The sequence below is a fragment of the Pogonomyrmex barbatus genome, unplaced genomic scaffold (assembly GCF_055798465.1).
Source record: "Pogonomyrmex barbatus isolate J1 unplaced genomic scaffold, ASM5579846v1 scaffold14, whole genome shotgun sequence".
Classification (NCBI taxonomy): Eukaryota; Metazoa; Arthropoda; class Insecta; order Hymenoptera; family Formicidae; genus Pogonomyrmex; species Pogonomyrmex barbatus.
Genome location: NW_028297110.1, coordinates 6,993,165 through 7,020,133, shown reverse-complemented (window position 1 = coordinate 7,020,133; position 26,969 = coordinate 6,993,165). Strand labels below are relative to the sequence as shown.

Sequence of the window (26,969 nt, the reverse complement as noted above, 5' to 3'; positions counted from 1 at the left end):
GAATAGGTAGTAATCAGAAGGCACCATGTCTAGGCCATACGCCGCGTGCGGGAGAAATTCCCAGCCTAACGCAAAGATATGGTCCTGAGTCGCTTTCGCAACATGTGGTCGAGCATTGTCATGAAGTAAGATCACTTTACGACGTCCTTGGCCAGTAAATGACCTCTTTTCTTCTAATGCATCGCTCAAATTGGTCAATTGTTGTTGGTAGCGGTCTGCCGTGATTGTTTCACCCGGTTATAACAACTCGTAATACAACACATCTTTCCAATCCCAAATACAGAGCAAAACTTTCTTGGCGTGGATATTGGGCTTTGGCGTCGATGTCGAAGGTTGACCAGAGTCAACCCATGATTTTCTACGTTTAGGGTTATCATAAAGAATCCACTTTTTATCGCCTGTAATGATTTTGTGCAGAAAATCTTTTTTCCGGAACTTTGAAAGCAAAGTGAGTGCAGTGTCACGCTGACGATTTTTGTTGTCTTCGGACAATTCATGCGGAACCCATCTGCCTTCCTTCTGAACCTTTCCCATCGTATGTAAACGTACGGAAATGGTTTGCTGCGTAACGCCAAGCTGTTCTGCAAACTCCTTTTCAGTTTACGCAAAGTTTATATCCAGCAGTGCTTGCAATTCGTCAGTTTCAATCTTTTGAGGGCGTCCAGCACGCGGTTCATCTTCAAGACTGAAGAAATCTCCTTGGCGAAATTTTTGATACCATCTTTTACATGTAGTATGACTTACAGCGTTCTCTCCATATGCAGCACAAATCATTGTAATGGCTTCAGCAGCATTTTTTTTCAGATGAAACGCGAAGTGGATGGAAAATTGAATATGCTCTTTTGTTATTGCCATCGTGAACACTATTGATTTTTGAGGTTATGTGCATCAAACGTCAAATCGTATGACATTTTAAAAGGCCAAATGTCAACGCTTTAAAATCGCAAAAGGGCGGGAAGATATATAAAATTTAAATTGTTATTTCGGTTGTATGAAATCTAAAGCTCAAAACTTTTTTGTACACCTAATATATCCTTTAGTATATCCTTTCACAACTGCCACCATATCCATGACATATGACACCTGTTCTTCCTCAGGCACTCTGCTAAATGTAACAGCTACAAAACTTAACATTGCTTCTATATCTGATAACATATTAGGACTAGGATAGGATGGTGACTGCACTGGCTGTGATGGTCCAAATCTTTCAAGAGCGGCACCTAGAGATGCAACTAAAAATGAAACATTTTTTGATGACTGAGAAAGTACGTCATCTGTCTTTTCAGAATCATGCTTTCTCTTCTTGACAGAATCCTTTGGAGGCATTGTCTTGACTGGCTGAATAGAGATCGCCATAGTTTTTAGAATTGCTGCTGAGGCAGTGCCTTCTGATGTTTTCTCAATTGCATATTCCTTTTCTTCTGTCTCACAGGTTAAGTTGGTTCCATGCACAATAATATTAGCTATTTCTGAGTCCAAATCTATACAACAATAATCCAAACAACCATTTTTAATAAAATTTCATTATATTGAATTAAAAGTAATATTTAACAAAAAAATAGTTAACAAAAAAATTTTGAAAAACTTAGTGGATGAAGGAGATGCGCATAAGCAATTAAGATCTGGATTCCATGTAGACGAAAGTGGAGATTGTTTGTCTAATGGAAGAAAGAATAATTTAGCTAATTTGTAGATGATGTAGCTGATATTTAAAAAAAATATAGGATTATTGCTTACCTTGAACAGTTAATGACTGTAATGATCGAAAAACTGGGAACTGAGGTTGAACAGACCGTTGAAAATTTGAAGATGTTCTGTGAAAAGTCATACATTCTTTAATTTCTAACTAGATTCAATTAATATGAGTGATACGTATCGTCGAACTAAAATATGATTCATAAGGAATAGAAGGCCATTGTAAAAACCCAAGTAGATTGATAGATAGGCATACCAGTCCCTGCCCCTGATCTTGCCATTGACATTATGACCTTTTTTCTTTCTTTTCCAAATTTTTCACGGAGACGATGGAAAAGTTTTTTGCTTGCAGACCTAAAAACAGAAAGTCAGATCATAAAATTGTTTAATTTTCTATAATTAATTTACATTAAAATAAATATTTTAAATTTTATTTTAATAAAAAGATTTAATTAATTTTATATTTTTAAAATTAAATTTTTATCAATACTTTAAATATAAAAATAAAATAATTTTTCAAAATTTATAATTTTGTATCCTCTTTTATACTTTTATTTTTACATATTTTTAAATTAATAAATTGATATTTTATTACAATTAAAATAAAAAATTTTTTATCAGCAATAAATTTCTAACCTATATACATAATCTATATACATGATTCAAATTTACTTACTAGTGAGTGCTGGAGTCATCGTTGTCTTTATACTTGCTCAAGTGAAAGATTTATCTTGGCATTTGTTATAGCCCTTGCTTTTTTTAACGTAAAATTGTGTATTGGGATACACGAGGTATATGAATATATATCGCACATTCTTCTGATACATTATTTCCTATTTCATTACTTTCGTCTATTTCATTATAATAATCTTCCTCCATGTTTTTAAACTGTTCAAACTCATTTAATTAACACTAGGTCATAAATGAATCTCATTAAAGAGATAAATTGACGAACGATGACAAAGCGACTCAAACAAAACAGCCGGCGTAACATGAGTGCAGGCATTGGAAATAAAATTAATTTATTTCCCTTACGCTGCTGCGCCGCGCCGCTACGACCAGGGGATCAATTATGTAACTTTACATGAAATTTTTCACTTTTCATTTTTCACTTTTTATTTTTCATTTTTCACATCTTGACATTTCACGTACAGCGATTATGTATGTAGCTTGGATGCGTGGAAAATGAAATCATGAAACATAGTTTTCATAGGTTTTATGGTAATGAAAATTATTTTATTGGTACAGTATTATATACATCTTTTAATAACGAATTATATATGTACTATGTACACTTAATCCTACGCATCCTAATCTTCTCTAATTCCGAACCATATTTGTTAATTCCCTAGATTTCCGTCTTTCCGTCACCAAAGTACATGGCAAAAAACGCAAAAACGTAAAAAATTTCACATTTTCGTTTGAGAGAGTTATATGATCCCGTAAAATCGTACATGATCGTAAGTTCACGTGAAACTTTTCACTTTTCACATTTCCGCCCTAGGGGAAAAGTTACATGATCGATCCCTAGAAACAACTCTCTTGCGCCTGCGCTTACGCTTTTACAACGTCTTACGCCTTGTCATGTGATGAGCTTTGGTGGATGCCATCACATGCGGCGTAGTTTGCGCCGACCAATCACATCGTTTCACTTGACATTAGATTCCGCCTAGTTACTTTATACTGTTTATGCTATTATTGTGAGAGCGTCCCAGATGTGCACATTTTCAATCGGACACCACTCACATCAGCCGATGCCTAGGAATTTTCTAGTAAGCCACCTATCAAAAATTTTTTTATTTTTTTGCGACCAATTAGCAATGTGTCCGATTGGATCTCATCCATTATTGTTACACTGAATTTAATTTTTTTGTGGAAAAAACACAATGAATAATCAGAATAATTAGAACTTTTCGGCAAAATAAATAAAGATCAAATTAGGATAAGTTAATTAATTAATATAATAATAATTAATTAAATCATATCAAATTAATTAATAATAAATATATATATATTTATATATATATTAATATATATATATATGTATATTTATTAATATATATTATGACGTGGCGCCCTGAGGTCGCCCGTCACAAGATTTAACTAATCCAATTCGGAGCACTTTTGGTTCCTGCGTTCACCCGTTAGAAGGGCAGGAGCCCAAGCGAGCAACACGAATTGCGTGCGTAATTTCGCGAATTTTCTTGTCTTTTTTTAATTTTTATTACTGCCGTTTCGAGTGTAGCTTCCGCAATACTAAATTAAAACGACGAGATTGACGGCTGTCGCGAGATTTATGTATCACCGCTTGCCACGATGGCCAACGACGATTGGATACGCAGAGGATACAAGGAGGAGGGGGGGTCAGCGAATACAAGGAACTATTTCTCAGGTATTGCCCTAAATAGTGGCCGAATTTCTCTCTCTGCATACCATTCCCGTATTGTAGCGCGACATTTTTAGAAGTCGAGAGGCTGACCCATGGGGATCGAAGAGCGAGCAAAAGAAAAGGCGCCACTCTCGCAAAATAGTGAGGAAACCCCACACAGAGGAAGGCGAACCGAAGAGCACGAGGACGAGTATTCGAGCCAGGCGAGATCGTCACCTCTCACTGGAAAGATCAATGTACCGGAAAAGAATCCTCGGAAGTCAGGCTCGGCCGAGTAAAGGATTGCCGCCTTCGAATCTCCCGCGGAGTCAGCGGAGAGCGGGCCATCTAAAATCCGCGCCGAAAAATAAAGGATCTAGCGGCTGATCGCGCCGCGGCGCTGATCGATACGCAGAGGGAGGACGATCACCACGAAGGTTCGCGAGGGCAAGGCACTTTCCGTTCGGTGGTGACTGTGTGGACGTAGGAGCCAGAGGCCGCGAGTTACGAGGAGAGATATCAAGACGAAGGAATGAGGAAAAGAGTTGCCGTCTGATGAAGCGAACATTCTGATTATAAAGTTGTCGATTTCGCCCGCGGATCCGAGGGATCGCGTGGAACTGGTTCGAAGAAACTTTCGCGGGAAACATTCTTCGCGTTCGCGACAGTATTGTGTCACCGCCATTATTCGCCCGACGAGCCGGCCGCGCGTCTTCCTCGAGATATGAGAGATATTTTGAGTCATTTATAATATCTTCTCTCGCCCTCGTCACCCGCGGAAAATCAATCTAACTGTAGTACTTGTGTGGTTGTGTCTGGTTGCCGCGCGTATGTTTCTGTAAGAGTGAGATAAAATGTATCGTCCGCGTGGCGTGAAAACTCTCTCGTTGTAACAATGTAACGTATTTATGGCGAGTTCGATTGCCACCGGCGAAAGCACGATCGAATCTGCGATATCGTTGCTACGCGTTCCTCTAAGTGATATCGTATCGTCATTATATTCTGCTCAGTGTGTGATTTTCATGGAAAAACTTTGCTGTTGCGAGATTCGAGAAACTATGCGAAGTCGTAGGCGCAAGGATTTGCGCAAAGATTGCGACGGGTGTAATAAACCGGACCAAAATAAAGGCTGTTCTCGCATCAAGATAATCAATCTTTGTGTGTGATTTTGATTCCTGTTCTCGTGCCCTGTTCCGTGAACCCCCTCTCCCCCTCTACCAATTATAACCGAGCGGCCGAATTATCGTTTCCGCAAATCTGGAATTTATTGCGCAACGTCCAGCTGCGATTTTCGAGCGAGTAAGTGGCACGTGCTCGTGCCTGGCATCCAACTTTCCATAAGTTGCGTTGCGAGAGACCGTCCTCAGGAGTGACGGTCACAAAATATATATATATATATATATATATCTATCTATCTATATATATATATATATATATATATATATATATATATATATATTAGGTGTACAAAAAAGTTCTGAGCTTTAGATTTCATACAAAATAATTTAAATTTTATATATCTTCCCGCCCTTTTGCGGTTTTAAAGCGTTGAAATTTGGCTTTCTAAAATGCCATACGATTTGATGCACATAACCTCAAAAATCAGTAGTGTTCACGATGGTAATAACAAAAGAGCATATTCGATTTTCCATCCACTTCGCGTTTCATCTGAAGAAAAATGCTGCTGAAGCCACTGCAATGATTTGTGCTGCATATCAGGAGAGAACGCTGTAAGTCATACTACATGTAAAAGATGGTATCAAAAATTTCGCCAAGGAGATTTCAGTCTTGACTTTGTTTTCAAAGTTCCGAAAAAAAGATTTTCTGCACAAAATCATTACAGGCGATAAAAAGTGGATTCTTTATGATAACCCTAAACGTAGAAAATTATGGGTTGACCCTGATCAACCTTCGACATCAATGCCAAAGCCCAATATCTACGCCAAGAAGGTTTTGCTCTGTATTTGGGATTGGAAAGATGTGTTGTATTACGAGTTGTTATAACCGGGTGAAACAATCACGGCAGACCGCTATCAACAACAATTGACCAATTTGAGCGATGCATTAGAAGAAAAGAGGCCATTTACTGGCTAAGGATAGTCGTAAAGTGATCTTGCTTCATGACAATGCTCGACCACATGTTGCGAAAGCGACTCAGAACCATATCTTTGCGTTAGGCTGGGAACTTCTCTCGCACACGGCGTATAGTCTAGACATGGCGCCTTCCAATTACTACCTATTCCGGTCGCTACAGCATCATTTGGCTGATACACATTTCGTGAGATTTGAAGAGATACGAAAATGTATTGATGACTTTATCGCTTCAAAGCCGGTGAGCTTCTATCGTCAAGGAATTCGCAAGCTACCCAAAAGATGGCAAAAGGTCGTTGATGCAAACGGGGAATATTTTGCTGATTAATATTTTTTTGTTTGTTTTTGAATAAAGATTGAATTTTACAAAAAAAAGCTCAGAACTTTTTTGTACACCTAATATATATGTATATATATATATATATATATATATATATATATATAAATTAATTTATGTTTTTCAATGCGTGACCCAACAATATCTAACAACTGATTAAACATTTCTATGGACATTTTACAATAATTGTAGAACATTTTGTAATCTTCAAATTCCATTTCTTTGACCAGATTGTCACTGTCACCCTGTAATAATCTTCGTCTTTCTGCGAATATCGGACGCACCCACATTCTATGACGAACTTTTTTCTGTTGGTATACCATCAGTTTCCATATTCCAAACAATTTTAAAATATATCGTCTAATTTTCTGTTGTTGAGATTGTTTCATCTTCTTCCACTTTTACCATCGCTTTCATATTATTAATAACAGGTCCAGGATCCATAATGATTTCTGAATATATTCTCACATATTAGGTTTTCATATCTACTTGACTTGTTCGTCATACTCATACATAAAGTCTCGGTTCCCCATGAAGCATACTTTTCGAGATACACAAATTACAAAAACCAATCACAAAAGTTTAACATTTCTGTTAGAGAGTATAACAGAAACCCCCTAATCAGCAATTGATTGTATTAATTACGCATTTCTCGAAATTCCGCGAAATACGCTCTATGTGAAAGAAAGCTTTCAGAATGGCGTAATGTGTTTTAGTAAAATATTAGAATACGCAGATTACGCTTACGCAAGTTACGCCGCATGTGACGGCACCCTTAAGGTACATCCTCATGGCAAACATTTAACGAATTTATTACGGAATACGTGAATTTAACCTGTTATCGGATACATTACATTGGACGGCCCGACATAAAGCTACTTTTACCGTTCTCTTCACCCAAGAAGACATCCAAAAAAAAATTTTTTGCACAATATGGTATATAATATTATATTCCATAATAAATCCGTTCCGTTAAATGTTTGCCATGGAAAACCCGGCCATGAAAAAACGGAATGAAATCATTCTGATTGGTTAGTCTCCCCACCATGTTTTCTTTCCGTTACTATTCCGTTCCGTTATTTCCTTGTCTATGGGAACGCACTCTTAGGAAATTCTGCGAAATATGCTTTATGTGAAAGAAGGTTTTCAGAATGGCGTAACGTGTTTTAATAAAATACTAGGAACGGAATCCATAGATATTGCTTAAAATCCGTCTTAAGATGATCTTTTTTAAGATCGACTTAGCATCCAAAATTGTCTAAGAATGTCCTATATGCATAAATGAATCTTAAAACTCGAATTTTAGCTTAAGATTTCCTTATCGAAGCTTGTACTTAAGCATTTAGCTTCGAAAATGTTCGGAGTTCTTAAAAATATGACCAATGACAATTAAGATTTACAAGTATGATACATAACGCGCGAAATATAAACGTTTATATTGTTACGTCCAGCCCGAGGTAATTATTTTTAAAGAGAAAATGGATAGGAAGGACACTTTAAATACCCTCTCGCGCGCTGAGGCGTTCCTACGAGTCGAACGCATCGTGCAGATCCATGAGTGCGAATCAATGTCTTGAGAAAGACGTTGTGACTTCGATTGCGTGACGTGCGTCCGTCGGTCCGTAATTTAGGCAAGAGAATTTAATTTCTTTTGCCAGGGACAGGACCATGTGCGAATCTTGGGATAGCGGGGAATGAAAGAGAGAGGAAATAACTAAACGTCAAATAATTTGAATTCTACATATAATTGATAATTTTAAATGAATACAAATTTAACAAAACTACAAGACCTACGTCATTATTTCTTGTTTTCAAGTACATTTACTTAAGGTATATTTACATTTGATCGATAAAAAAAATGTTACAAATTTTTTTTGGTTCGAGATAAGTAAAGGAAGATTTATATAATAAATAGAAGATTTATATAATAAACGGAGATTTATATAATATACATGCGATTGAATATTCTAGAAAATTTACGGATGCATTATTCGGTTTTTGTGTAAGAATTCAATTATATTTGTATGTTTGTCCACATTTTATAATTATTTTTATCCTACGTTAGATTTTTTATATATTTAAATTTATATTTTGGTATCCGTGTGTGTGCGTGATTGTTTCGGGGAGGAAGTCGGATTTCTGTGGTGTGATCTAGAGGGGGAGGGGAAGGAGTTCGAAGTTCGCAGAACTCGTCCAAGGATTCCTTAGTGAGGAAATTTGGATGTTGAAAATCCGGGTCATGGCACTCCGGGAAGAGTGCGTTGAAATCTAGGGGTGACCTAGCCTCAGATGGTCTAATCGGGGAGTAGGACGGAGGGGAAATACCCGGTGAATAAAGCCTTGTGCCAGAACAACTCGTGGTTTCGTCAGTTCATGTAGAAACCTCGGATGTCCTTACTGAGGGGTAGTTGGCTGGTCGACGAGCTCGCTTATTGCGACGATAACGGAGCCTCTTTAGGGTTCGCCTCCGTCTCTGAGCATCGGAAAGAGAGGATAATGTAAATTTCACTGGAAGAAATGGATTAGTGAGAGTAATTGTTGGAGTGTGAAAGAAATATCATTGGCCGTAAACCTTAAGGCTATCTCTGAAATATGTTGGGAAGCCGAGAGGTCCGAGGAGAGAAATGAAGAAGGGAAAGAGAAAATTGTAAAAGAGTAGATTTCCCGAATTATTCGGTGGCCATGAACCTGCTGACTGCTCCACAACGCATAGGGAGTCAGAGAGTCCGACGGCCAAAGCAAACAGAGAAGAAGCAGATTTTGCCGAATTATTCGGCGGCCATGAACCTGTTGAGTGCTCTGCAACGCATAGGGAGCCCGAGAGGTCCGACGGCCAAAGCAAAGAGAAAAAGAGAGAGGAAAAGGGGAGTAGAAATGTAAGGAGAAATGGCAGAGGATAGAAAGGACGTAAGGGAGAAATGAGAAAGTATAAGGAGGAGAAGAGTTATTATTAGAGAACTATATGTTAAACTTACTGTTATTCTAGATGGAATGCCGGAGACTTGGGACCTGCGAGATGATAAAGGTGGAAGCGGTATCGCCAGGAAACTTGGTCACTTGTACTTGGTGAAAAAAAAAAATATTTCGACTGATACCGACTGATTGAATTATTGACAAATTGACTGAAAACTGTTCTGGCCGAGTGAAAAAAAGAAGAACCAGTAGTGCCTTTAAGGGCGCTATATATATATATATATATATATATATATATATATATACATATATATATATATATATATATATATACTATATATACTATATATATTAGGTGTACAAAAAAGTTCTGAGCTTATTTTTGTAAAATTCAATCTTTATTCAAAAACAAACAAAAAAATATTAATCAGCGAAATATTCCCCATTTGCATCAACGACTTTTTGCCATCTTTCGAGTAGCTTGCGAATTCCTTGACGATAGAAGCTCACCGGTTTCGAGACGATAAAGTTATCAATGCATTTTCGTATCTCTTCAAATCTTACGAAATGTGTATCAGTCAAATGATGCTGCAACGACCGGAGTAGGTAGTAATCGGAAGGCGCCATGTCTAGGCTATACGTCGTGTGCGAGAGAAGTTCCCAGCCTAACGCAAAGATATGGTTCTGAGTCGCTTTCGCAACATGTGGTCGAGCATTGTCATGAAGCAAGATCACTTTACGACATCCTTAACCAGTAAATGGCCTCTTTTCTTCTAATGCATCGCTCAAATTGGTCAATTGTGGTAGCGGTCTGCCGTTGTTTCACCCGATTGTAACAACTCGTAATACAACACACCTTTCCAATCCCACCAGATATAGAGCAAAATCTTCTTGGCGTGGATATTGAGCTTTGGCGTCGATGTCGAAGGTTGACCAGGGTCAACCCATGATTTTCTACGTTTAGGGTTATCATAAAGAATCCACTTTTTATCGCCTGTAATGATTTTGTGCAGAAAATCTTTTTTCCGGAACTTTGAAAGCAAAGTGAGTGCAGTATCACCCCGACAATTTTTGTTGTCTTCGGACAATTCATGCGGAACCCATCTGCCTTCCTTCTGAACCTTTCCCATCGTATGTAAACGTACGGAAATGGTTTGCTGCGTAATGCCAAGCTGTTCTGCAAGCTCCTTTTCAGTTTGCGCAGAGTTTATATCCAGCAGTGCTTGCAATTCGTCCGTTTCAATCTTTTGAAGGCGTCCAGCACGCGGTTCATCTTCAAGATTGAAATCTCCTTGGCGAAATTTTTGATACCATCTTTTACATGTAGTATGACTTACAGTATTCTCTCCATATGCAGCACAAATCATTGCAGTGGCTTCAGCAACATTTTTCTCCAGATGAAACGCGAAGTGGATGGAAAATCGAATATGCTTTTTTGTTATTGCCATCGTGAACACTATTGATTTTTGAGGTTATGTGCATCAAACGCCAAACCGTATGGCATTTTAGAAGGCCAAATGTCGCTTTAAAACCGCAAAAGGGCGGGAAGATATGTAAAATTTAAATTGTTATTTCGGTTGTATAAAATCGAAAGCTCAGAACTTTTTTGTACACTTAATACATAGTAAATAGGCAGATTGGGAAAAGGGGAGGGAAACTAGTAACATTGTTTGTAGACCTAAAAGCGGCGTTTGATTCGGTGGATAGAAGGGAACTGGCAAGAATGATGAGGAAGAGAGGAGTGAGGGGGAGGGAGGGGTTGGTGGAGAGAATAGAGGAGATTTTAAAGAGATTAGGAGCAGAGCAAAGTTGGGGGACAGGTAGGGAAAGGTTTTTGGATGGGAAAAGTGAGGCGAGAAAAGTGAGGCAAGGATGTCCCCTAAGCCCCATGTTATTCAACTTGGTGGATTTAGAGGAGAAGTTAGGAAGAGTAAAATGGGGAGGGGTGAAGTTGGAAGAGGGAAAGATATACTCTTTGACGTATGCAGACGACGTGGTGCTGATGAGGGAGGAGGAGGGGGAAATGAGTATGATGGAAAGGTTGGAGAGATATTTGGAGGAGAAAGGATTGGAATTGAACACAGAGAAGACGAAGATTTTAAGGTTCAGGAAAGGCAAAGGAAGGATGAGTAAGATGGGAGGAAGGATGAGTAAGGAGGATGAGTAAGGATGGAAATGGAAGGGGAGAAGAATTGAGACAGTGAGGAATTTTAAGTACCTGGGGTAGCAAGTTGCAAAAAAATGGGAGTCAGGAAGCCCATGTGAGGGACAGGCAAATGTTATGTCGGTAATGGGGCAGGTATGGAGAATAGGAAAAAGAAGATTCGGAAAGAATTGGTTACAAAGAGTGTGGGATTTAAGAATGGAAGGGGATTTAAGATGGGAAGGACGTCAGGATATTTGGTGAGGGAGGAAACGAAGAGAGAGAAATTAAGGAGTAGAGCAGGGAAAAGAGCATGGGGATTCGAAGAGAAGTGTTAAAAGGGAGGGGCAGCATATTGGTGCAGAGGTACTTACAGGAGATGAGGGAGAAGGGAATAAAAGGGAGGGAGTTTTCGGGATGGGAGAGGGAGAGAGAGCAGTTTTTTGAGGAGAGAGGAATAAGTATACAAGAATGGGAAAGGAAAAGGAGGAACGATGAGATAAGATTCGAGAAACTGGAGGAAAAAGACAAGGAGATGCAAAGGGGTAAGAAGTGGGAAAGGATAGAGAACGCAAAATATTGTAGATGGTAGATGGTTGGTTCGTAAAGGAGGAAGGGATACCAGCGTATTTGAAAAAGAGGGGGAGAGTAGATGGAGGAAGGTGGCAAGATTTCGGCTAGGAAATGAGATGAGAGAAGGGAGATACTGGAAGGAAGAGGAAAAAAGGATTTGCAGATTATATGAAGGGGGAATAGAGACATGAGAACATATTTGGGAAGAATGTAGGACGTGGAAAGGAGGTGGAGGGAGTGTTGGCAGGAGGCAGAAGGAAGGATTCTGGGAGAAGAAGGGGAGGGAGAGCTTTGGATGAGGGAGGTGGAGGGTGAGAGAGACAGAAGTGGAGGGGTGGGTGAATGAGTGGTGAATGAGAGAATGTGTGTGAGAGTGGAAGGGGAAGTGAAAATTGTAAATGGAGATGGAAATTCGTAGGATAGGGTTGCGGGAGAGAGAGGGAGAGAGAGGAGCGATAGGCTGGTTAAGTGGATAGGATAGGCGAGGCGAGGCACGGAGAGAGAAGTAGAATAAAGTGAACGAGTAGAATAAGAAAAAGCGATGTAATTAATATAAATATTGTAAATAGCGAAATGTTAACATCTTGTAACCGTAATCAATAAATCATTCATATTAATGAAAGATATCTATTAGATTCGGAAAAAATTAACGGAGACCGACTGGATTTGAACTTGGGATCCCTCGTCTACCAATCCAACACTTAGTCTGCACGACCACGACGGCTCCTCCCTATTAGCTGTTTATATTCCGAATCACTTTCATGACCGCTTACGGTCGTCTAATTCTTACATTAAAAACCTTTTTAATCAGCACTCGTTAACTTTTCTAATACAATTCAAAATCGTCTTAAGCCTACAATTTATTGGACTCGATTACAATCGGAGATTATAAGATATGACTTAAGCAATGATTGTACATTTAATAATCTTAAGTTGCATTTGTGTTTTAAGTTGCATAAGATTTGTCTATAGAACGAGCTATGCTTTATTAAGTATGGTCTTAAGTTTTAGCTTTGGATTCAATCTTAAGTAACATCTATCGTGGTCTTAAGCAGTAGTTTAAGATCATTTTAAAACTCAAGCAACGTCTATGGATTCCACCCTAGAATACGCAGATTACGCTTATGCAAGTTACGCCGCATGTACGGCACCCTAATATGTCAGTTAATGTGTTAAATGATATATTCCAATAGCAATCACAGACATGATTTTTTTTGCATATCCCTTTCATCTTACTAAAAATGTAAAAAAATTATAACATATATTATGTAGAAAAGATTTAGATTATAGAATATAATTATGGCCAAATCTGATATGTCTGGTCATGTTTGCGCTTTTTCTCTCTGCGTGATATTATTTTGTTTGTCATAAGATATCCCCTTCGCGACGATTGATCACGCGCTTTCTTTCTTCTTTTTTAAGCGTGTCGTCGGCTGATTGGGTCACGTAGCGAAATAGACACAAGGTCGGCTTTCGGGGGTCCGATAGCGAATAGAGTTCCAAAAGCGGCGAGAGCAAACGGACGTATCGATAGGAATGTTAAAATCGATAAATGTTATACTCGAAATAAATAGCGAATATATTCTTTAACTCAAAAGGAGAAAGAATGACTTAATTAAAATTAAATCCGTGATCCTACAATTTTTGGGGGTTTAGCCAGGATAATTGAACTGAGGCGAATGTTGACGGACATTGCGCAGTGATGCTGAGTGCGATAACGTTGAGTGCGGTTACGCTGAGTGCGGCAGAATTGAATGCGGGTTAGTGCTCTCTGTGAGTTGACAAAAGAAAAGGTGAGATGAGTTCGAGGAACCCGTTCGACTTCATAGTGCAGGAACTCAAGGAGAAGCTCAAGACGTTCGGGCTAAATACGGCTGGATCAAAAAATGACCTGATAAATCGTTTGAAGGGGGCGGATCCTGCAGGCAGTTCGCGAACCGGATGACGCGCAGAGTGGTCCATTGGACGACGAGAAACAGGATTTGAATGCGTCCGGAATGACTGCAATAGACGTGCGCGGACTGCAATAGTAGTGTCGCGGCGAGAAATGGAGGTAATTAGGAGAGAGAAGGAGCTTTTAGAGCGGGAGCTTACGGTGGCGCGACGGAAGCTGAAATTTCTTCTTTTTCCTCTTCCTCTTCCTCTTCCTCTTCCTCTTCCTCTTCTTCTTCTTCTTCTTCTTCTTCTTCTTCTTCTTCGAGAGAGAGAGAGAGAGAGAGAGACCCGGAGTGATCGAGCAGGGATTGGAGACCGAGGCGGGGACGAGTCGGGCGGAGGCGTGGCGAGCGACGGATCCGACGAGGACAACTGAGACGATGGCACGGCCAAATATAGCGGCGATCACCAAATTATTGGGATGTTTTGACGGAACGAGCGATTCCTGAAGTATGGGAAGTATGGGACAAGCAGGTGCTGCTTCTCGCGACGACATACAAACTACAAGACGAGATGACAAAGATATTGATAGGCTCGAGGCTAAAAGGTAAGGCGGCTGAGTGGTTCCACTCTAAGCTCGAACATATCGAGATATCGACAGATGATCTTCTCCTGATAATGAGAGCTATGTTTAATCATCGTCCAAACAAACTGGCGTAAACAAACGTAAACGAGAATTTGAAGGACGAATTTGGAAGAGAGGCGAAGCTTTCGGCACATATATGCACGATAAGATTATTTTAGCCAACCGAGGATCGAGGAGGAAGATATTGTCAATTACATTGTCACATGGTATATACAGTTACATGGTATTACAGATTTAAATTTGCAGGACCAGGCTCGGATTCAGGGGTTTACGACGACGGCATCCCTATTAAAAGTGTTCGGAAAAATAACGCTTCGGTCGAAGGGACAACGAGTTTCATCACTTCGAAGGGACATCAGGATAGCGCCACCACCATGAAGCCTCACGAGGGAATAAAGCAACAGAGGATTGACAGAGGGGAGCAGAGTCGCTTGAAATGCTATTACAATTGTGGAGGACAAAATCATTTGGGTGCGGATTGTTCGACTAAGGAGAGGGGCGTAAAGTGCTTTCACTGTGGCAAGCGCAGACACATAGCGGCGAAATGCATCGAAAAAAAGGTGCGATAAGGGATAGTTGCGCGGTAAGCGAGCGTTGCGATGGAAAATATTATAAGAATGTATGCATTAATAATCGTAGCGTGGTAATGATGATAGACACCGGTAGCGATATGATTTGATGCGTGCAGATTGTTACATTAAATTGAATGCTCCACCTTTGAAAGAAAACAAAATCTATTTTCGCGGCATAGGCTCGATTAGTAATGAAACCTTGGGCGAGTTCGACGCGAATATCTATATTAATGATAGCATTTATCCTATTAAAATACGAGTGATCTCTGATACGCTCATGCGTCATGATTTAATTATTGATGCTGATTTTCTAAGAACGGTAGAAGTTAGAATAAACAGGGCTGAATTGTTAATTTTAAAACCAAAACAAGATTCCGAATTGCCAAAAATATTCCAAATTGATTACATGAAGCACGAAGCGGGCAAATTAGATGCTGCACACTTTAATGATAACTGTAAAAATGTGTTAGAAAATATGATTCGGAACTATAAGCCAAGTAAAACACGCGATGTAAATATTAAAATAAAATTAATTCTTAAGGACGATGAGCCAGTGTATCAGAGAGCGTGAAGACTTTCCGAGAAAGAAAAACAAATGGCGAAGCGGCAAGTGGACGAATGGTTGCGCGACGGTATTGTGCGGCCGTCGTTATCGGAGTATGCGAGTCCCGTGGTTCTAGTTCGAAAAAAATGATGCGTATCGGTTGTGCTAGACTATCGACTAGTTGTAGTAGACTATCGACAACTAAATCAGAAAATTGTAAAGGACCGTTATCCGTTGCCATTGATTGAGGATCAATTGGATCGATTACAGAGCGCGAAAGTTTTTACTATTTTGGACCTTGAGAACGGGTTTTTTCACGTCAAAGTGGACGAAAATAGTCGGAAATTCACGGCATTGGTACGTGTGGGCAGTACGCACTGGTATTCGTACGGGCAGTACGAATTTTTAAACCCCCGTTTGGCTTGTGTAATCAGCAGTCTTTCAGAGATTTGTTAATGCTATTTTTAGAACTTTTATTAATGACAGAACGATACTGACGTATATGGATGATTTAATTGTGTCAGCCGAGAACTACGAAGATGCTTTGCAGAGGCTCAATCGGGTGTTCGATACGGCGAGTTAGTTCGGATTGGTGATTAATTGGGATAAATGTTAATTTTTAAAAACCAAAGTAGAAATTTTGGGACATATAGTGGAATCGTGTAGCGTGCGACCGTCAGAAGCTAAGACGGATGCGGTTACGAGATTTCCCAAACCGAAGAATGTTAGGCAGATTCAAAGTTTTTTGGGCTTATTCCAGTTTTTGGAAGTTTATCCGTAATTATTCGTCGATTGCATGGCCTCTAATAGGCCTATTGAAAAAAGATATCATATTTCATTTTGAAGAGAAGGAGAGAAATGCGTTTAATGAGTTGAAGGCGGCCCTGATGAGCAAACCCGTTTTAAAATTGTACAGAATAAATACGAATACCGAGCTTCATACCGATGCGTCAAAGCATAGTTACGGCGCTATTTTGTTACAACGTGGCGATGACAATTTGTTGCATCCTGTATATTATGCGAGCGGCTGAACAATTCCAGCGGAAGAAAAGTATAGTAGTTACGAACTTGAAGTGCTTGCGATTATAAAATTTCTGAAGAAATTCCGCGTTTATTTAATAGGTATATCTTTTAAAACATTTAGTGATAGATTGTAAGGCATTTAGTCTAACAATAGTAATAGAGTAAAAAAGATTTATGCGTGCGAGTTGCGAGATGGGCTCTACAATTGGAAGAGTTCAATTACATGATCGAACATCGTCTTAGAAAAACGATGACGCACGTAGACGCATTAAGCAGGAATCCGTTACCCATGTATATGTTGAGTGAGTGTGAGGATAGTAGAGCGTCGCGAATTTGAAGAGCTCAACGTGAAGACGCCCACTTGCAAGAAATAATTAGATTGGCCGAGACGGGAAAAGTCGATGGAATTGTATTGAGAGCGGGACTTTTGTTTAAATTAATTGACGGCGAATAGTCCCACGATTAATGTACTCGCAGATTGTCCGACGGGTACACAACAAGGAGTACTTGTCAGCGATCAAAGTCAAGCAGATAGTTGAAAAAGATTATTGGATACAAGATTTGAGAACAAAAGTCGAGAAAGTGGTCTGTAACTGTGTGCCATGCATTCTGACTGAAAGGACTAAAAAGGAGGGATTGTTGCATCCCATTGAGAAAGGCGAGGCTTCCTTAGAGATACATTCCATTTCGATCATCTGGGATCGCTTCCTTCGACGCGCAAGAAATATCGACACATAGTGAACGCATTTACAAAGTTTGTTTGGCTTTATGTGGTCAGAACCACTAGCACAGCGGAGATGTTGGCTTGCCTGAGGAAACAATCGCATGTTTTTGGGAATCCACGAAAGATTCCTTTCAGGACGACTTTCAGGAATATTGCAGAGTAGAGGGAGTGCAGCATGTCCTTGTCACGACGGGTATGCCTAGAGTCAATGGACAGGTCAAAAGAGTGAATCGAACATTATTCCCATTGTTAACGAATCCCATTGTTAACGAAAATGTCTGCTCCCCGGCCGGAGGAATGGCACCGGCACCTGGATACGGGGCAGAAGTATTTAAATGCCACGCCACACATCGGAACGACGCCTTTTAATTTATTTTTTGGGGCAAATATCAAGATAAAGGATGACACCTCTATCCGAGCTGATAGAGAAAAAATTAGTTTGCATGTTTCAGGAAGATCGGGACGAGATAAGAAATTGAGCCAAGGAGAGCATTCAACAAGTCCAGCAAGAGAGTCGAGGATTTAACAGATGAAAAAAATCAGTTACACCTTATACGCTTTCTTCATGAAAGCTTTTGAGCGTATCATCGGCTGATTGGGTCACATAAATAGACAGAAGGTCGGCTTTCGGGGGTCCGATAGCGAGTAGAGTTCCAAAAGCGGCGAGAACGAACGGATGTATCGATAGGAGCGTTAAGATCGAAATGTTATACTGTTGATGATCTCGTTGCCATCAAGAGAACGCAAGCTGGGCTTGGATTGAAATTTGCGCCTATCTTGGTCCTTATCGAGTTACAAGAATATTACGAAATGATCGCTATATTGTTGAGAAGATCGGCGAACATGAAGGACCTTACGAGTCATCCACTGCGGCTGAATATATGAAATACTGGGTGATATGGATGAATTGACGACGGACGAAAACACCGAAAATATCTGAAGACAGATATTAGCGCAGAATGGCCGAATGTAGGAAAGATTTAGATTATAGAATATAATTATGGCCAGGTCTGATGTGCCTGATCGTGTTTGCGCTTTTTCTATTGTCTGCGTGATATTATTTTGTTTATCATAAGACATTCCCTTGACGGTTGATTACGCGCTTTCTTCATGAAAGCTTTTGAGCGTATCGTCGGCTGATTGGGTCACATAAATAGACAGAAGGTCGGCTTTCGGGGGTCCGATAGCGAGTAGAGTTCCAAAAGCGGCGAGAACGAACGGATGTATCGATAGGAGCATTAAGATCGAAATGTTATACTCGAAATAAATAGCGAATATATTCTTTAACCAAAAAGAGAAAAAGTGACTTAAAATTAAATCCGTGATCCTACAATTAAATAAAAACTTTAAACGAATTAAAAAATTTATTAACAAATTTAATATTATTTAAAATTTGTCGATTTCAGAATTTAAATAAATACTTACAATCTCTTTTTCGTCTTCTTCTTTTCGTTTTTTGACTCTAGCTCAAAAATGAGCCAGCATAGATTAAATATAAAGTCGAAATATAGAAATCGAAAGATATAAAATAAATATTACGAAAGGACAAAATTGGATCCTCGTATTTATTTCATTCAATAATTTAAATAATTTAATCTCTTCTTTGTGATTATGACAGCACAGTAAACCTTATATATTAATCAAAATATTTGCTCTTATATTTCTCCGAGCAATCATATTACACACACATTACCTAAAGCGAGCAGAAACTCTTTACTCTGGTTTTCATCTCAATCACACTGAGGTATACGTCACTCTAATAATACTCCAAATTTCTGAACGCACTCCTGATGGCAAGAGCTTTTCAAAACACTATAGTAAAGTTATTTTTCATAAAATACTTTTCGAGTTATGAGGCTTGAAAGCACCACTGGCATTTCCCCATGCTTAGCATTATCTAGGATAAATGTCATGGACGTGACGGGGCTCTCCCTTTGAGATGCTTGATTTACGTGAGTCCTCTTGCCTCTCACGTTTAAGGGGATTTATTTACGTGAGTCTCCTTGCCTTTCACTGTGCGTGCGTGTGTGTGCATGCATACGTGCGTAAGATCTAGGTTGCGTTCCGATATTCACTGCAAGTAGTGAAAATTTAAAATGCGTGAACTATATATTTTCAGTACTGGCAATCAATATCGGAACACAGCCCTAATTTCAAGATCAAAAATTATAGAAACGATTCAACATTTCACTGAAATAGGTAGTATGAAAGATGATTGCCCGCGTAGTGGTTGGAAAATCACAGATTTTCATTTCTATGAAATGCATTATGTACAAAAGTTAATGATTATATAAGATATTTGAATTGCCTCGTGCATGTGCGTGCATGTGTAAAATGTGATTGTATCTTTATGGTAAAAGAGTTAAAAAGTATAATGTGGTAATAAAAATCTGGAAAATAGTCGCTTTTATATATATAAAAAGCAAGAGTTGCAGTATATTTTATATCTTTAAAAAAATTTCATAATTTATTTCTACTATATGTTACAGTATAATAATTTCTTTAAGAGACCAATTTAAAATCATTATTTTAAAAAGATAAAATAGCTATATTATAATATAAATAGCTTATTTTTTAAGATTCGTATTAATGTCACATTTTTATTTAAAGTTACGAAATAGCAAAAAATATCCGATTGCTACTAGCAATCTGCCAACAGACTTCCCACACGGAACAAAAACCTCCAATAAACGTCCATTAGAGATTTATCATGGAGGTTTATAACCTCCATTGGATGTCTATTAAAGATCCATAATTCCGCGTTTTTTTAACCTCCATTAGACCTCCATTAGAGCTCCATGGAGGTTATATAGATCAATTATGGATGTTTTACGATGACAAAGATTAATAAATACACATTGGAGGCTTTATGAGAAAGTGATTAACAGTTATTAATGGAATATTAAATATATAAATTATTTTTTTATATTACATTATAATTAAAATATTAAATAAAATTTAATTAAAATTATAAAATAATCAGAAAAAGTTAATAAAATGAATTTTATAATGCTGAACAAAAATATTTATACGAAGGCACGAAGCGTATAATATATATATATATATAACTTTTTTAACTTGCAATGTCGGTAACGTCGCACATTTTTTAGGAGCCATCGTTCATCAATCCTTTTGGTATACTAACTCGAGCTTGCTTAATTTACTGATCGGCTGAAATCTGCTACTGCTCTGCTACTGATAATATTATAAATTAAACTTGCGATTTTGATATAAAAGTATGACAGATCTCCGATTAGTATCATATTATATCATAGTATCATAGTATCATGTTATCATATTGTTATATGCTTCAAATAGTTTCAATACCAATATCCTGATTATGCGATTCTTGTAGATAATTTAATTATAATTAAATATTATATAAAGTTGTAAAGGTTACATGTTATATGGATTTTTATTGTCATGTTTTATGTGAGAAATGTTTATAAATTTATATATTTTATTTGCTCATTTGTTGATCGTATTAAATACATGAGATATTTGTCTTGTTCGAAATACGTTTTTTATGTTTGGTATAATCATTTATACACAATTAAATAAGACATATGCAATAGATAAAGTTAAGAATATATTTATAATATATATTTATAAATTTTTAATTTATTTATAAATATATATTCTTAATTTTTATCATAAAATAATTATTTACAAAAGATCTAAAACCTCTAATTAAACTCTATATATGATCCATGAAAGTTTCATAAAACATCCGTAATTCATCCATATATTCCTCCATGAGACATCTACATGGACATCTAATGAAAATCTAATAGAGCTCCATTGGAATACATGGTAGTACATAGTAGTTACAAGTAACATGGATCTCCATTAGAGGTCCATCTGACTTTTCCCATGGAGATAGATGTTACATGAAGATTATATGGACTTTCAATGGATATCATGTTCTGTGTGGGTTTGGATTTCTGCTGTCAATTTGCCAGCATAGCATATCAACAGGTTGTTGACATTTGTATATACTTGACCCGAGACTTTTAAATATTTAATTATAATTATCTGAATAACTCACAAAACTTTTTAATAACACTTCATAACTTTTTATACAAAATACAAAGAATTCCATACAAGAACATTGTCTAATTTATCTTCGATTAATTCCTCGTGCCAAGTATATGGTTTAAAAATGATTAATTAATTACAATTAACCGAATGACTCACAAACCTTTTCAATTGCACCTCAAAACTCTTCATACGAAATACAAATGATTTAAAATAATAATTCTTTAAATCGACATACTTCTCAAGTACATACGAATGTTGTTGACAGATCTTGAGTTCAATGCGCACACAATTGCTATGGACCTACACTGGTAACATTTGCTGCCAATATAAAGCATTTTATCTCAGATTAAATTGTCTATTATACAAATGTGTACTCATTTGTGGAATTTTATAAATATATCTCATTAATTATTTCAAAGTTCGCAAAATAAAACAGTACTTTTCCGCTCAATTCACTCTATGGGTGAATTCCCACTGAGCGCGTCACGCGTCGCATCACGAATTGACCAATCAAAACATCCCATTTTATTGTATCATTTGTCGCGCGACTCCTTGCACGACGCATCGGTTAGATTGCTCGACAATCTAAAGACAAACGGATTTCCAACAAGAACGAGAAAATGGATTCCAAATCGCGCACATTTATAATTCTATAAACACAAATTAAAGAAATAACACTTGAATTAAAATAATATATTTGTATATGTATATGTATATGTAAATATATGTATGTATGTATGTATATATATATATATATATATATATATATATATATATATATATATATATATATCAACGCAACACATGAGCGAGCACTAACTAAATCAAAGTAAAATCGTACATAAACATAACATTTTTCTATCTCTGTATATATATATATATATATATATATATATATATATATATATATATATATATATATATTAATTTGTGCGAAATAAATTTCTTAAGATTGGAAACACTTTTAAAAATGTATATGTATGTGTGTGTGTGTGTGTGTGTGTATACACACGCTATCTTTAAATTTACCTCGCATCGCATCGCGTCGTAACGATGGATGACGCGACGCATGACGCGCTCAATGGGCATTCACCCTATCTGTCTATAAAAGGTAATATGATTATTATTGGATGCTGTATATGTATCATTTGCGATACACCATTCAATATTTCAATATCTCAATATTTGTATATAATTAGAAACAAAATAATACATTGAAGAAATAGTCAAATCGGTCCACCAAAATAAATAATTTTACATTAAATTGTAAGAAAATATTGACTAAAATTAATTTATATCAAAATGTACCCAGTTACATAAATATATTTACTTAAATGTATTAATGGTATTATTATCCACAATCATGATTTATAAGAACAATATTATTTCTAAAAATATTAATTAAAAAAAGCTTACAATTTTTTAAAAATCTTGCGAAAATTTTACGGAAAAAATTTTAGATAAAAAATTTTTGAATTTTCCATATTACATCCCCAAATAATTTTTAATTGTAACTTTAATATATTACAAAACATAAACAAAATTGATTCTGAGATTGCATAAAATTCTACAAGCACAAAATTCAATTTCTACAAGAACTAAAAACAATTCTTCCAAAATTTAAATACTCTAAGACCAAGTTTCGTATATATTTTGCATATATATTTATATATTAACATTTATCTTAGAAAGCTAAATAATAAAATCTTATAAGATTTATGAAATAAATCTAAGTGGCCAAAATAATCCCAGAAATATTTGAATGTAATTGCATATATCCACATCTATTTACATAATACAACAATCTTGTTGTGATTCTCTTCCAGATGGAAATGGAAAAATCGGATTCCCTTCAGAATCAAACTGAAAAAGTGAACACTGTTCGCCAATGAGATCGTCTGGTGCTTGACCATAATTTTGCATTTCTGTCATGTGTTTTAATATACATTCAAATCGATGTTGTTTAATATCTTCTGTATCATCCTCTTTTTCTTTTTCAAATTCTATACATACCTTGTACAAGATATAAAAATATATTAATCAAAATATATTAATCGAAACTTCAATATATATTTTATTCAATATAATGTAAAAATTAAGGCAAATGAGAATCAGCGCTGTTCACAGTTGTGCAATTTTTTATTATAAATTTTAATATATAATACAGACATTTCGACTCAAGTTTGAGTCATTTTCAGTAAATGTAAAAGTAAAAATAAAGATAAATATAAATTGTAAAAATAAAGATAAAATCCTGTGTTCATCTGATGAGCCCACTGATGATAAAATTGTTAATTAACAATTATTATGATCGTACATATATATGTCATCTTTAAAAGAAATGAGACAATAGTCATTAAGAGATTATTATCATGATCAAAGTTCATAAAGACGCTCTACCAGCATATTCCAAAAGGAATGTAGTATACAAGATCTGCTACAATAATTGCGATGCGTGCTATGTCGGACAAACTACGAGACAATTAAAAACGACTACATGAACACGAAAATCATATACACAGAAACACAAATATACATTCAGTCATTACCGAGCACAGATTAGATTACGATCACGAATTTGACTGGAATGATGTGAAAGTATTAGACTGTGAACGAAATTTACAAAAACGACTGATTTCAGAGATGCTTTTTATTAAAAGACAAAATAATAGCCTAAATTCACAGTCTGATATTGAATTCTTGTATCACATTGTTTCCGTCTTGAGCAAGCTGTAACTTCGGTTTTGTTTTGATTGCAAGTTAAATCTAAAAGTCATTGCGCTTAGTTACTGCCTGGAGTTCAAGGCATGCGGACACGCCTGTGCGATGTGCTGCTCGGTGCAAATTCCTGCACGTGCTTTCTCGTTTTAGTGAACTGTGTTCATAATTGACAGCCCTTAATGACCATTGTCTCATTTCTTTTAAAGATAACATATATATGTACGGTCATAATTATTAATTAACGATTTTATCACTGGTAGGCTCATTAGATGAACACAGAATCTTATCTTTATTTTTATATTCACTGAAGATGACTCAAACTTGAATCAAAACATCTGTATTATATATTAAAGTTTGTAATAAAGAGTGTTAATTGCGCACTGTGAACACCGCTGATTCTCATTTGCTTTAATTTTTATATTATATTTAACAGACCGAGAATCTCTTTATTAATATTTTATTCAACATACCTTTTGCATCAGCTCTGATTGTTTCGTAAATCTCTGAAAATCAGAAGGATTCAAAATTGCTTTATGTTCTTCCAACCATGCAGGATATTTATTTAATAGTTCTTTCAATGATGGATAAAGGATTTCTTTTGATAAAAGATGTTCCATCATTCCTTGCATAAATGGTAAGATATCATTAGTGTCACTATCAAGAGATGTTTGCCCCAACATAGCTGCTACCTCTGATTCAGCCTAAAATATATTTTATCTATTTTAATCGTAATTCAATCTTATTAGTGTCGGTCCACAATAAGTATTTAATCTTTAAGCCGTAAGAAATTGACTAATCATAGTCGAGTATTCTTTTCATATTCGATTATAATTGGTCAATTTCTTACTTCTTAAAGCTTAAATCACCTATTGTGGACCGACACTTAGGAAGACCAATGGAAAAGAATATTATTATTTACTACTATTTTGATCACTTTTATAGTTTTTAAATTGCAAAATAAAATTGATATAGATAAAGATACTATAAAGATAAGTATTGTATTATTTGTAATTTTATTTTTAATAAAAGCATCAATAATATATGCATATCATATTATAAAAATTAGATTACCTGTAAATTTGTGGAATTTGCAGTTAAATCTTTTAAAACTTGTGAAATAGCTGATTGAAAATCTGCATTGATGTCTTTTTCATCCGTTATATTATTAGCTGATGTTTGTTCAAGTTGTTGTAAAGCAGCCTCCAATTCATTATCTCCTAATAATAAATATAGTAACACATATATGTATATTATATATATATAATATGTGTGTATACATACATTGTTGCATATTTTATTAACTCACCATTCTGTAACAAATTTTGTAAATTCTTTCCAAATTGATTGGCTGTTTGTTTAAGAAAATCTTCTGTCCATTTATCTTCAGATGTTTCACATTCATCTGTTTGTTTTTGTGAATCAAGTGTATTAATGTTTTTTTCAATATTTGATATAGATATTTTGTTAAAATCTTGCAAAGCACCTAAGATTTAAAATACAATAAAATTAAAACTTAAAACAGATTGAATATATTATCAATTATAATAATATATACGATTATCAATTTTCAATTTGTTAATAGTTCATATAATGCTACAGAATACATTTTTTTAATATATATATATAAAATATATTTGTAATTACAAAATGATCTATTACATAATTTTATAAATCATAATTTCATCTTTTTCTGTTGATTATAAAAGTGGATTAATCTATTTCTGTAAAGGTTAGGTCAATTTACTAAATAAAACACATACTGTCCAACAAATCGTTCAGTTCTTGATCTTCCATTTCACTTTTTGTTTGCTTGATATTGTCCGTCATTTTGCACGATTATATCATACGACTTTAGATAAGCAACTTACATATATATATGCAAGTCTTTTACATAAACAATCAATTCAAGTTGTTGATAAAAAATACAGTAGACTTTAAAATTCTACATTTGCATGCACATGAATTACAGTTAAAAATTAAAAAATAAACATGGCAATAACTACAAAAATGCTTAATAATCCTTTATATATATATATATTCAACGAACAGAGATCAGTTTGGCCAAGTTTGACAAACCGCAAAAACTTGAAAGAAATCATCCTCTTGACTTTTGACTTGAAGAATAAAGTCTATCAAGACTATGTTCCAAAATTCATTGCTTATAAGTTTGTTCAGATAAATCAACTACAAATACGCAGTAGACAATTTCTTTAGCCAATCAGAAGACTGCTTAATGTAATAGAGCTATAGTGCACAAAAAAAAACTTAAGCAGTAAAACTTATTGTTCTACAAATACGTTGCATATTGTCACAAGCCGCAAGCCACAAGAACTGATCAATCACAGTCGAATATGGGGAGAATTGATACTTGATTGTGATTGGTCCATTCGTCCCACGTCCCATGCATGGTGTAAAGAAACAAGGGATGCTTTCCAGTTACGGAAGTGTCGGTCCATAAGTGTCGGTCCACAATAAGTATTTAATCTTTAAGCTGTAAGAAATTGACTAATCATAGTCGAATATTCTTTTCATATTCGATTATAATTGGTCAATTTCTTACTTCTTAAAGCTTAAATCACCTATTGTGGACCGACACTAATAGGTGATTTAAGCTTTAAGAAGTAAGAAATTGACCAATTATAATCGAATATGAAAAGAATAATCGACTATGATTGGTCAATTTCTTACGACTTAAAGATTAAA

At 36.1% G+C, this 26,969-nt stretch overlaps 1 protein-coding gene and 2 pseudogenes across 3 annotated transcripts; 1 reads left to right on the top strand and 2 right to left on the bottom strand.

The window, feature by feature from the left end:
• Positions 1-835: 835 nt before the first annotated feature.
• On the bottom strand, positions 836-6,217 carry LOC148937453 (uncharacterized; annotated as a pseudogene). Its single transcript, XR_016138419.1, has 4 exons — positions 2,368-6,217; positions 1,873-2,049; positions 1,590-1,737; positions 836-1,481 (listed from the first exon to the last, which is right to left on the bottom strand). The product of XR_016138419.1 is annotated as an uncharacterized LOC148937453 (transcript).
• A 4,910-nt stretch (positions 6,218-11,127) lies between these two features.
• On the top strand, positions 11,128-12,466 carry LOC148937452 (uncharacterized; annotated as a pseudogene).
• Positions 12,467-20,946: 8,480 nt separating this feature from the next.
• Pex19 (peroxisomal biogenesis factor 19) lies at positions 20,947-26,565 on the bottom strand. 2 transcript variants are annotated; one of them, XM_089072880.1, is made up of 5 exons: positions 26,314-26,565; positions 25,573-25,749; positions 25,338-25,483; positions 24,737-24,967; positions 20,947-23,558 (listed from the first exon to the last, which is right to left on the bottom strand). In XM_089072880.1, the coding sequence occupies exons 1-5, from the start codon at positions 26,363-26,365 to the stop codon at positions 23,334-23,336; spliced, it is 831 nt and encodes a 276-aa protein (XP_088929006.1). In that variant the 5' UTR covers positions 26,366-26,565; the 3' UTR covers positions 20,947-23,333. The 2 variants fall into 2 exon arrangements, with proteins under 2 accessions (XP_088929006.1, XP_011635955.2); XM_011637653.3 differs by having other exon boundaries at positions 26,027-26,560.
• Between the last annotated feature and the right edge of the window lie 404 nt (positions 26,566-26,969).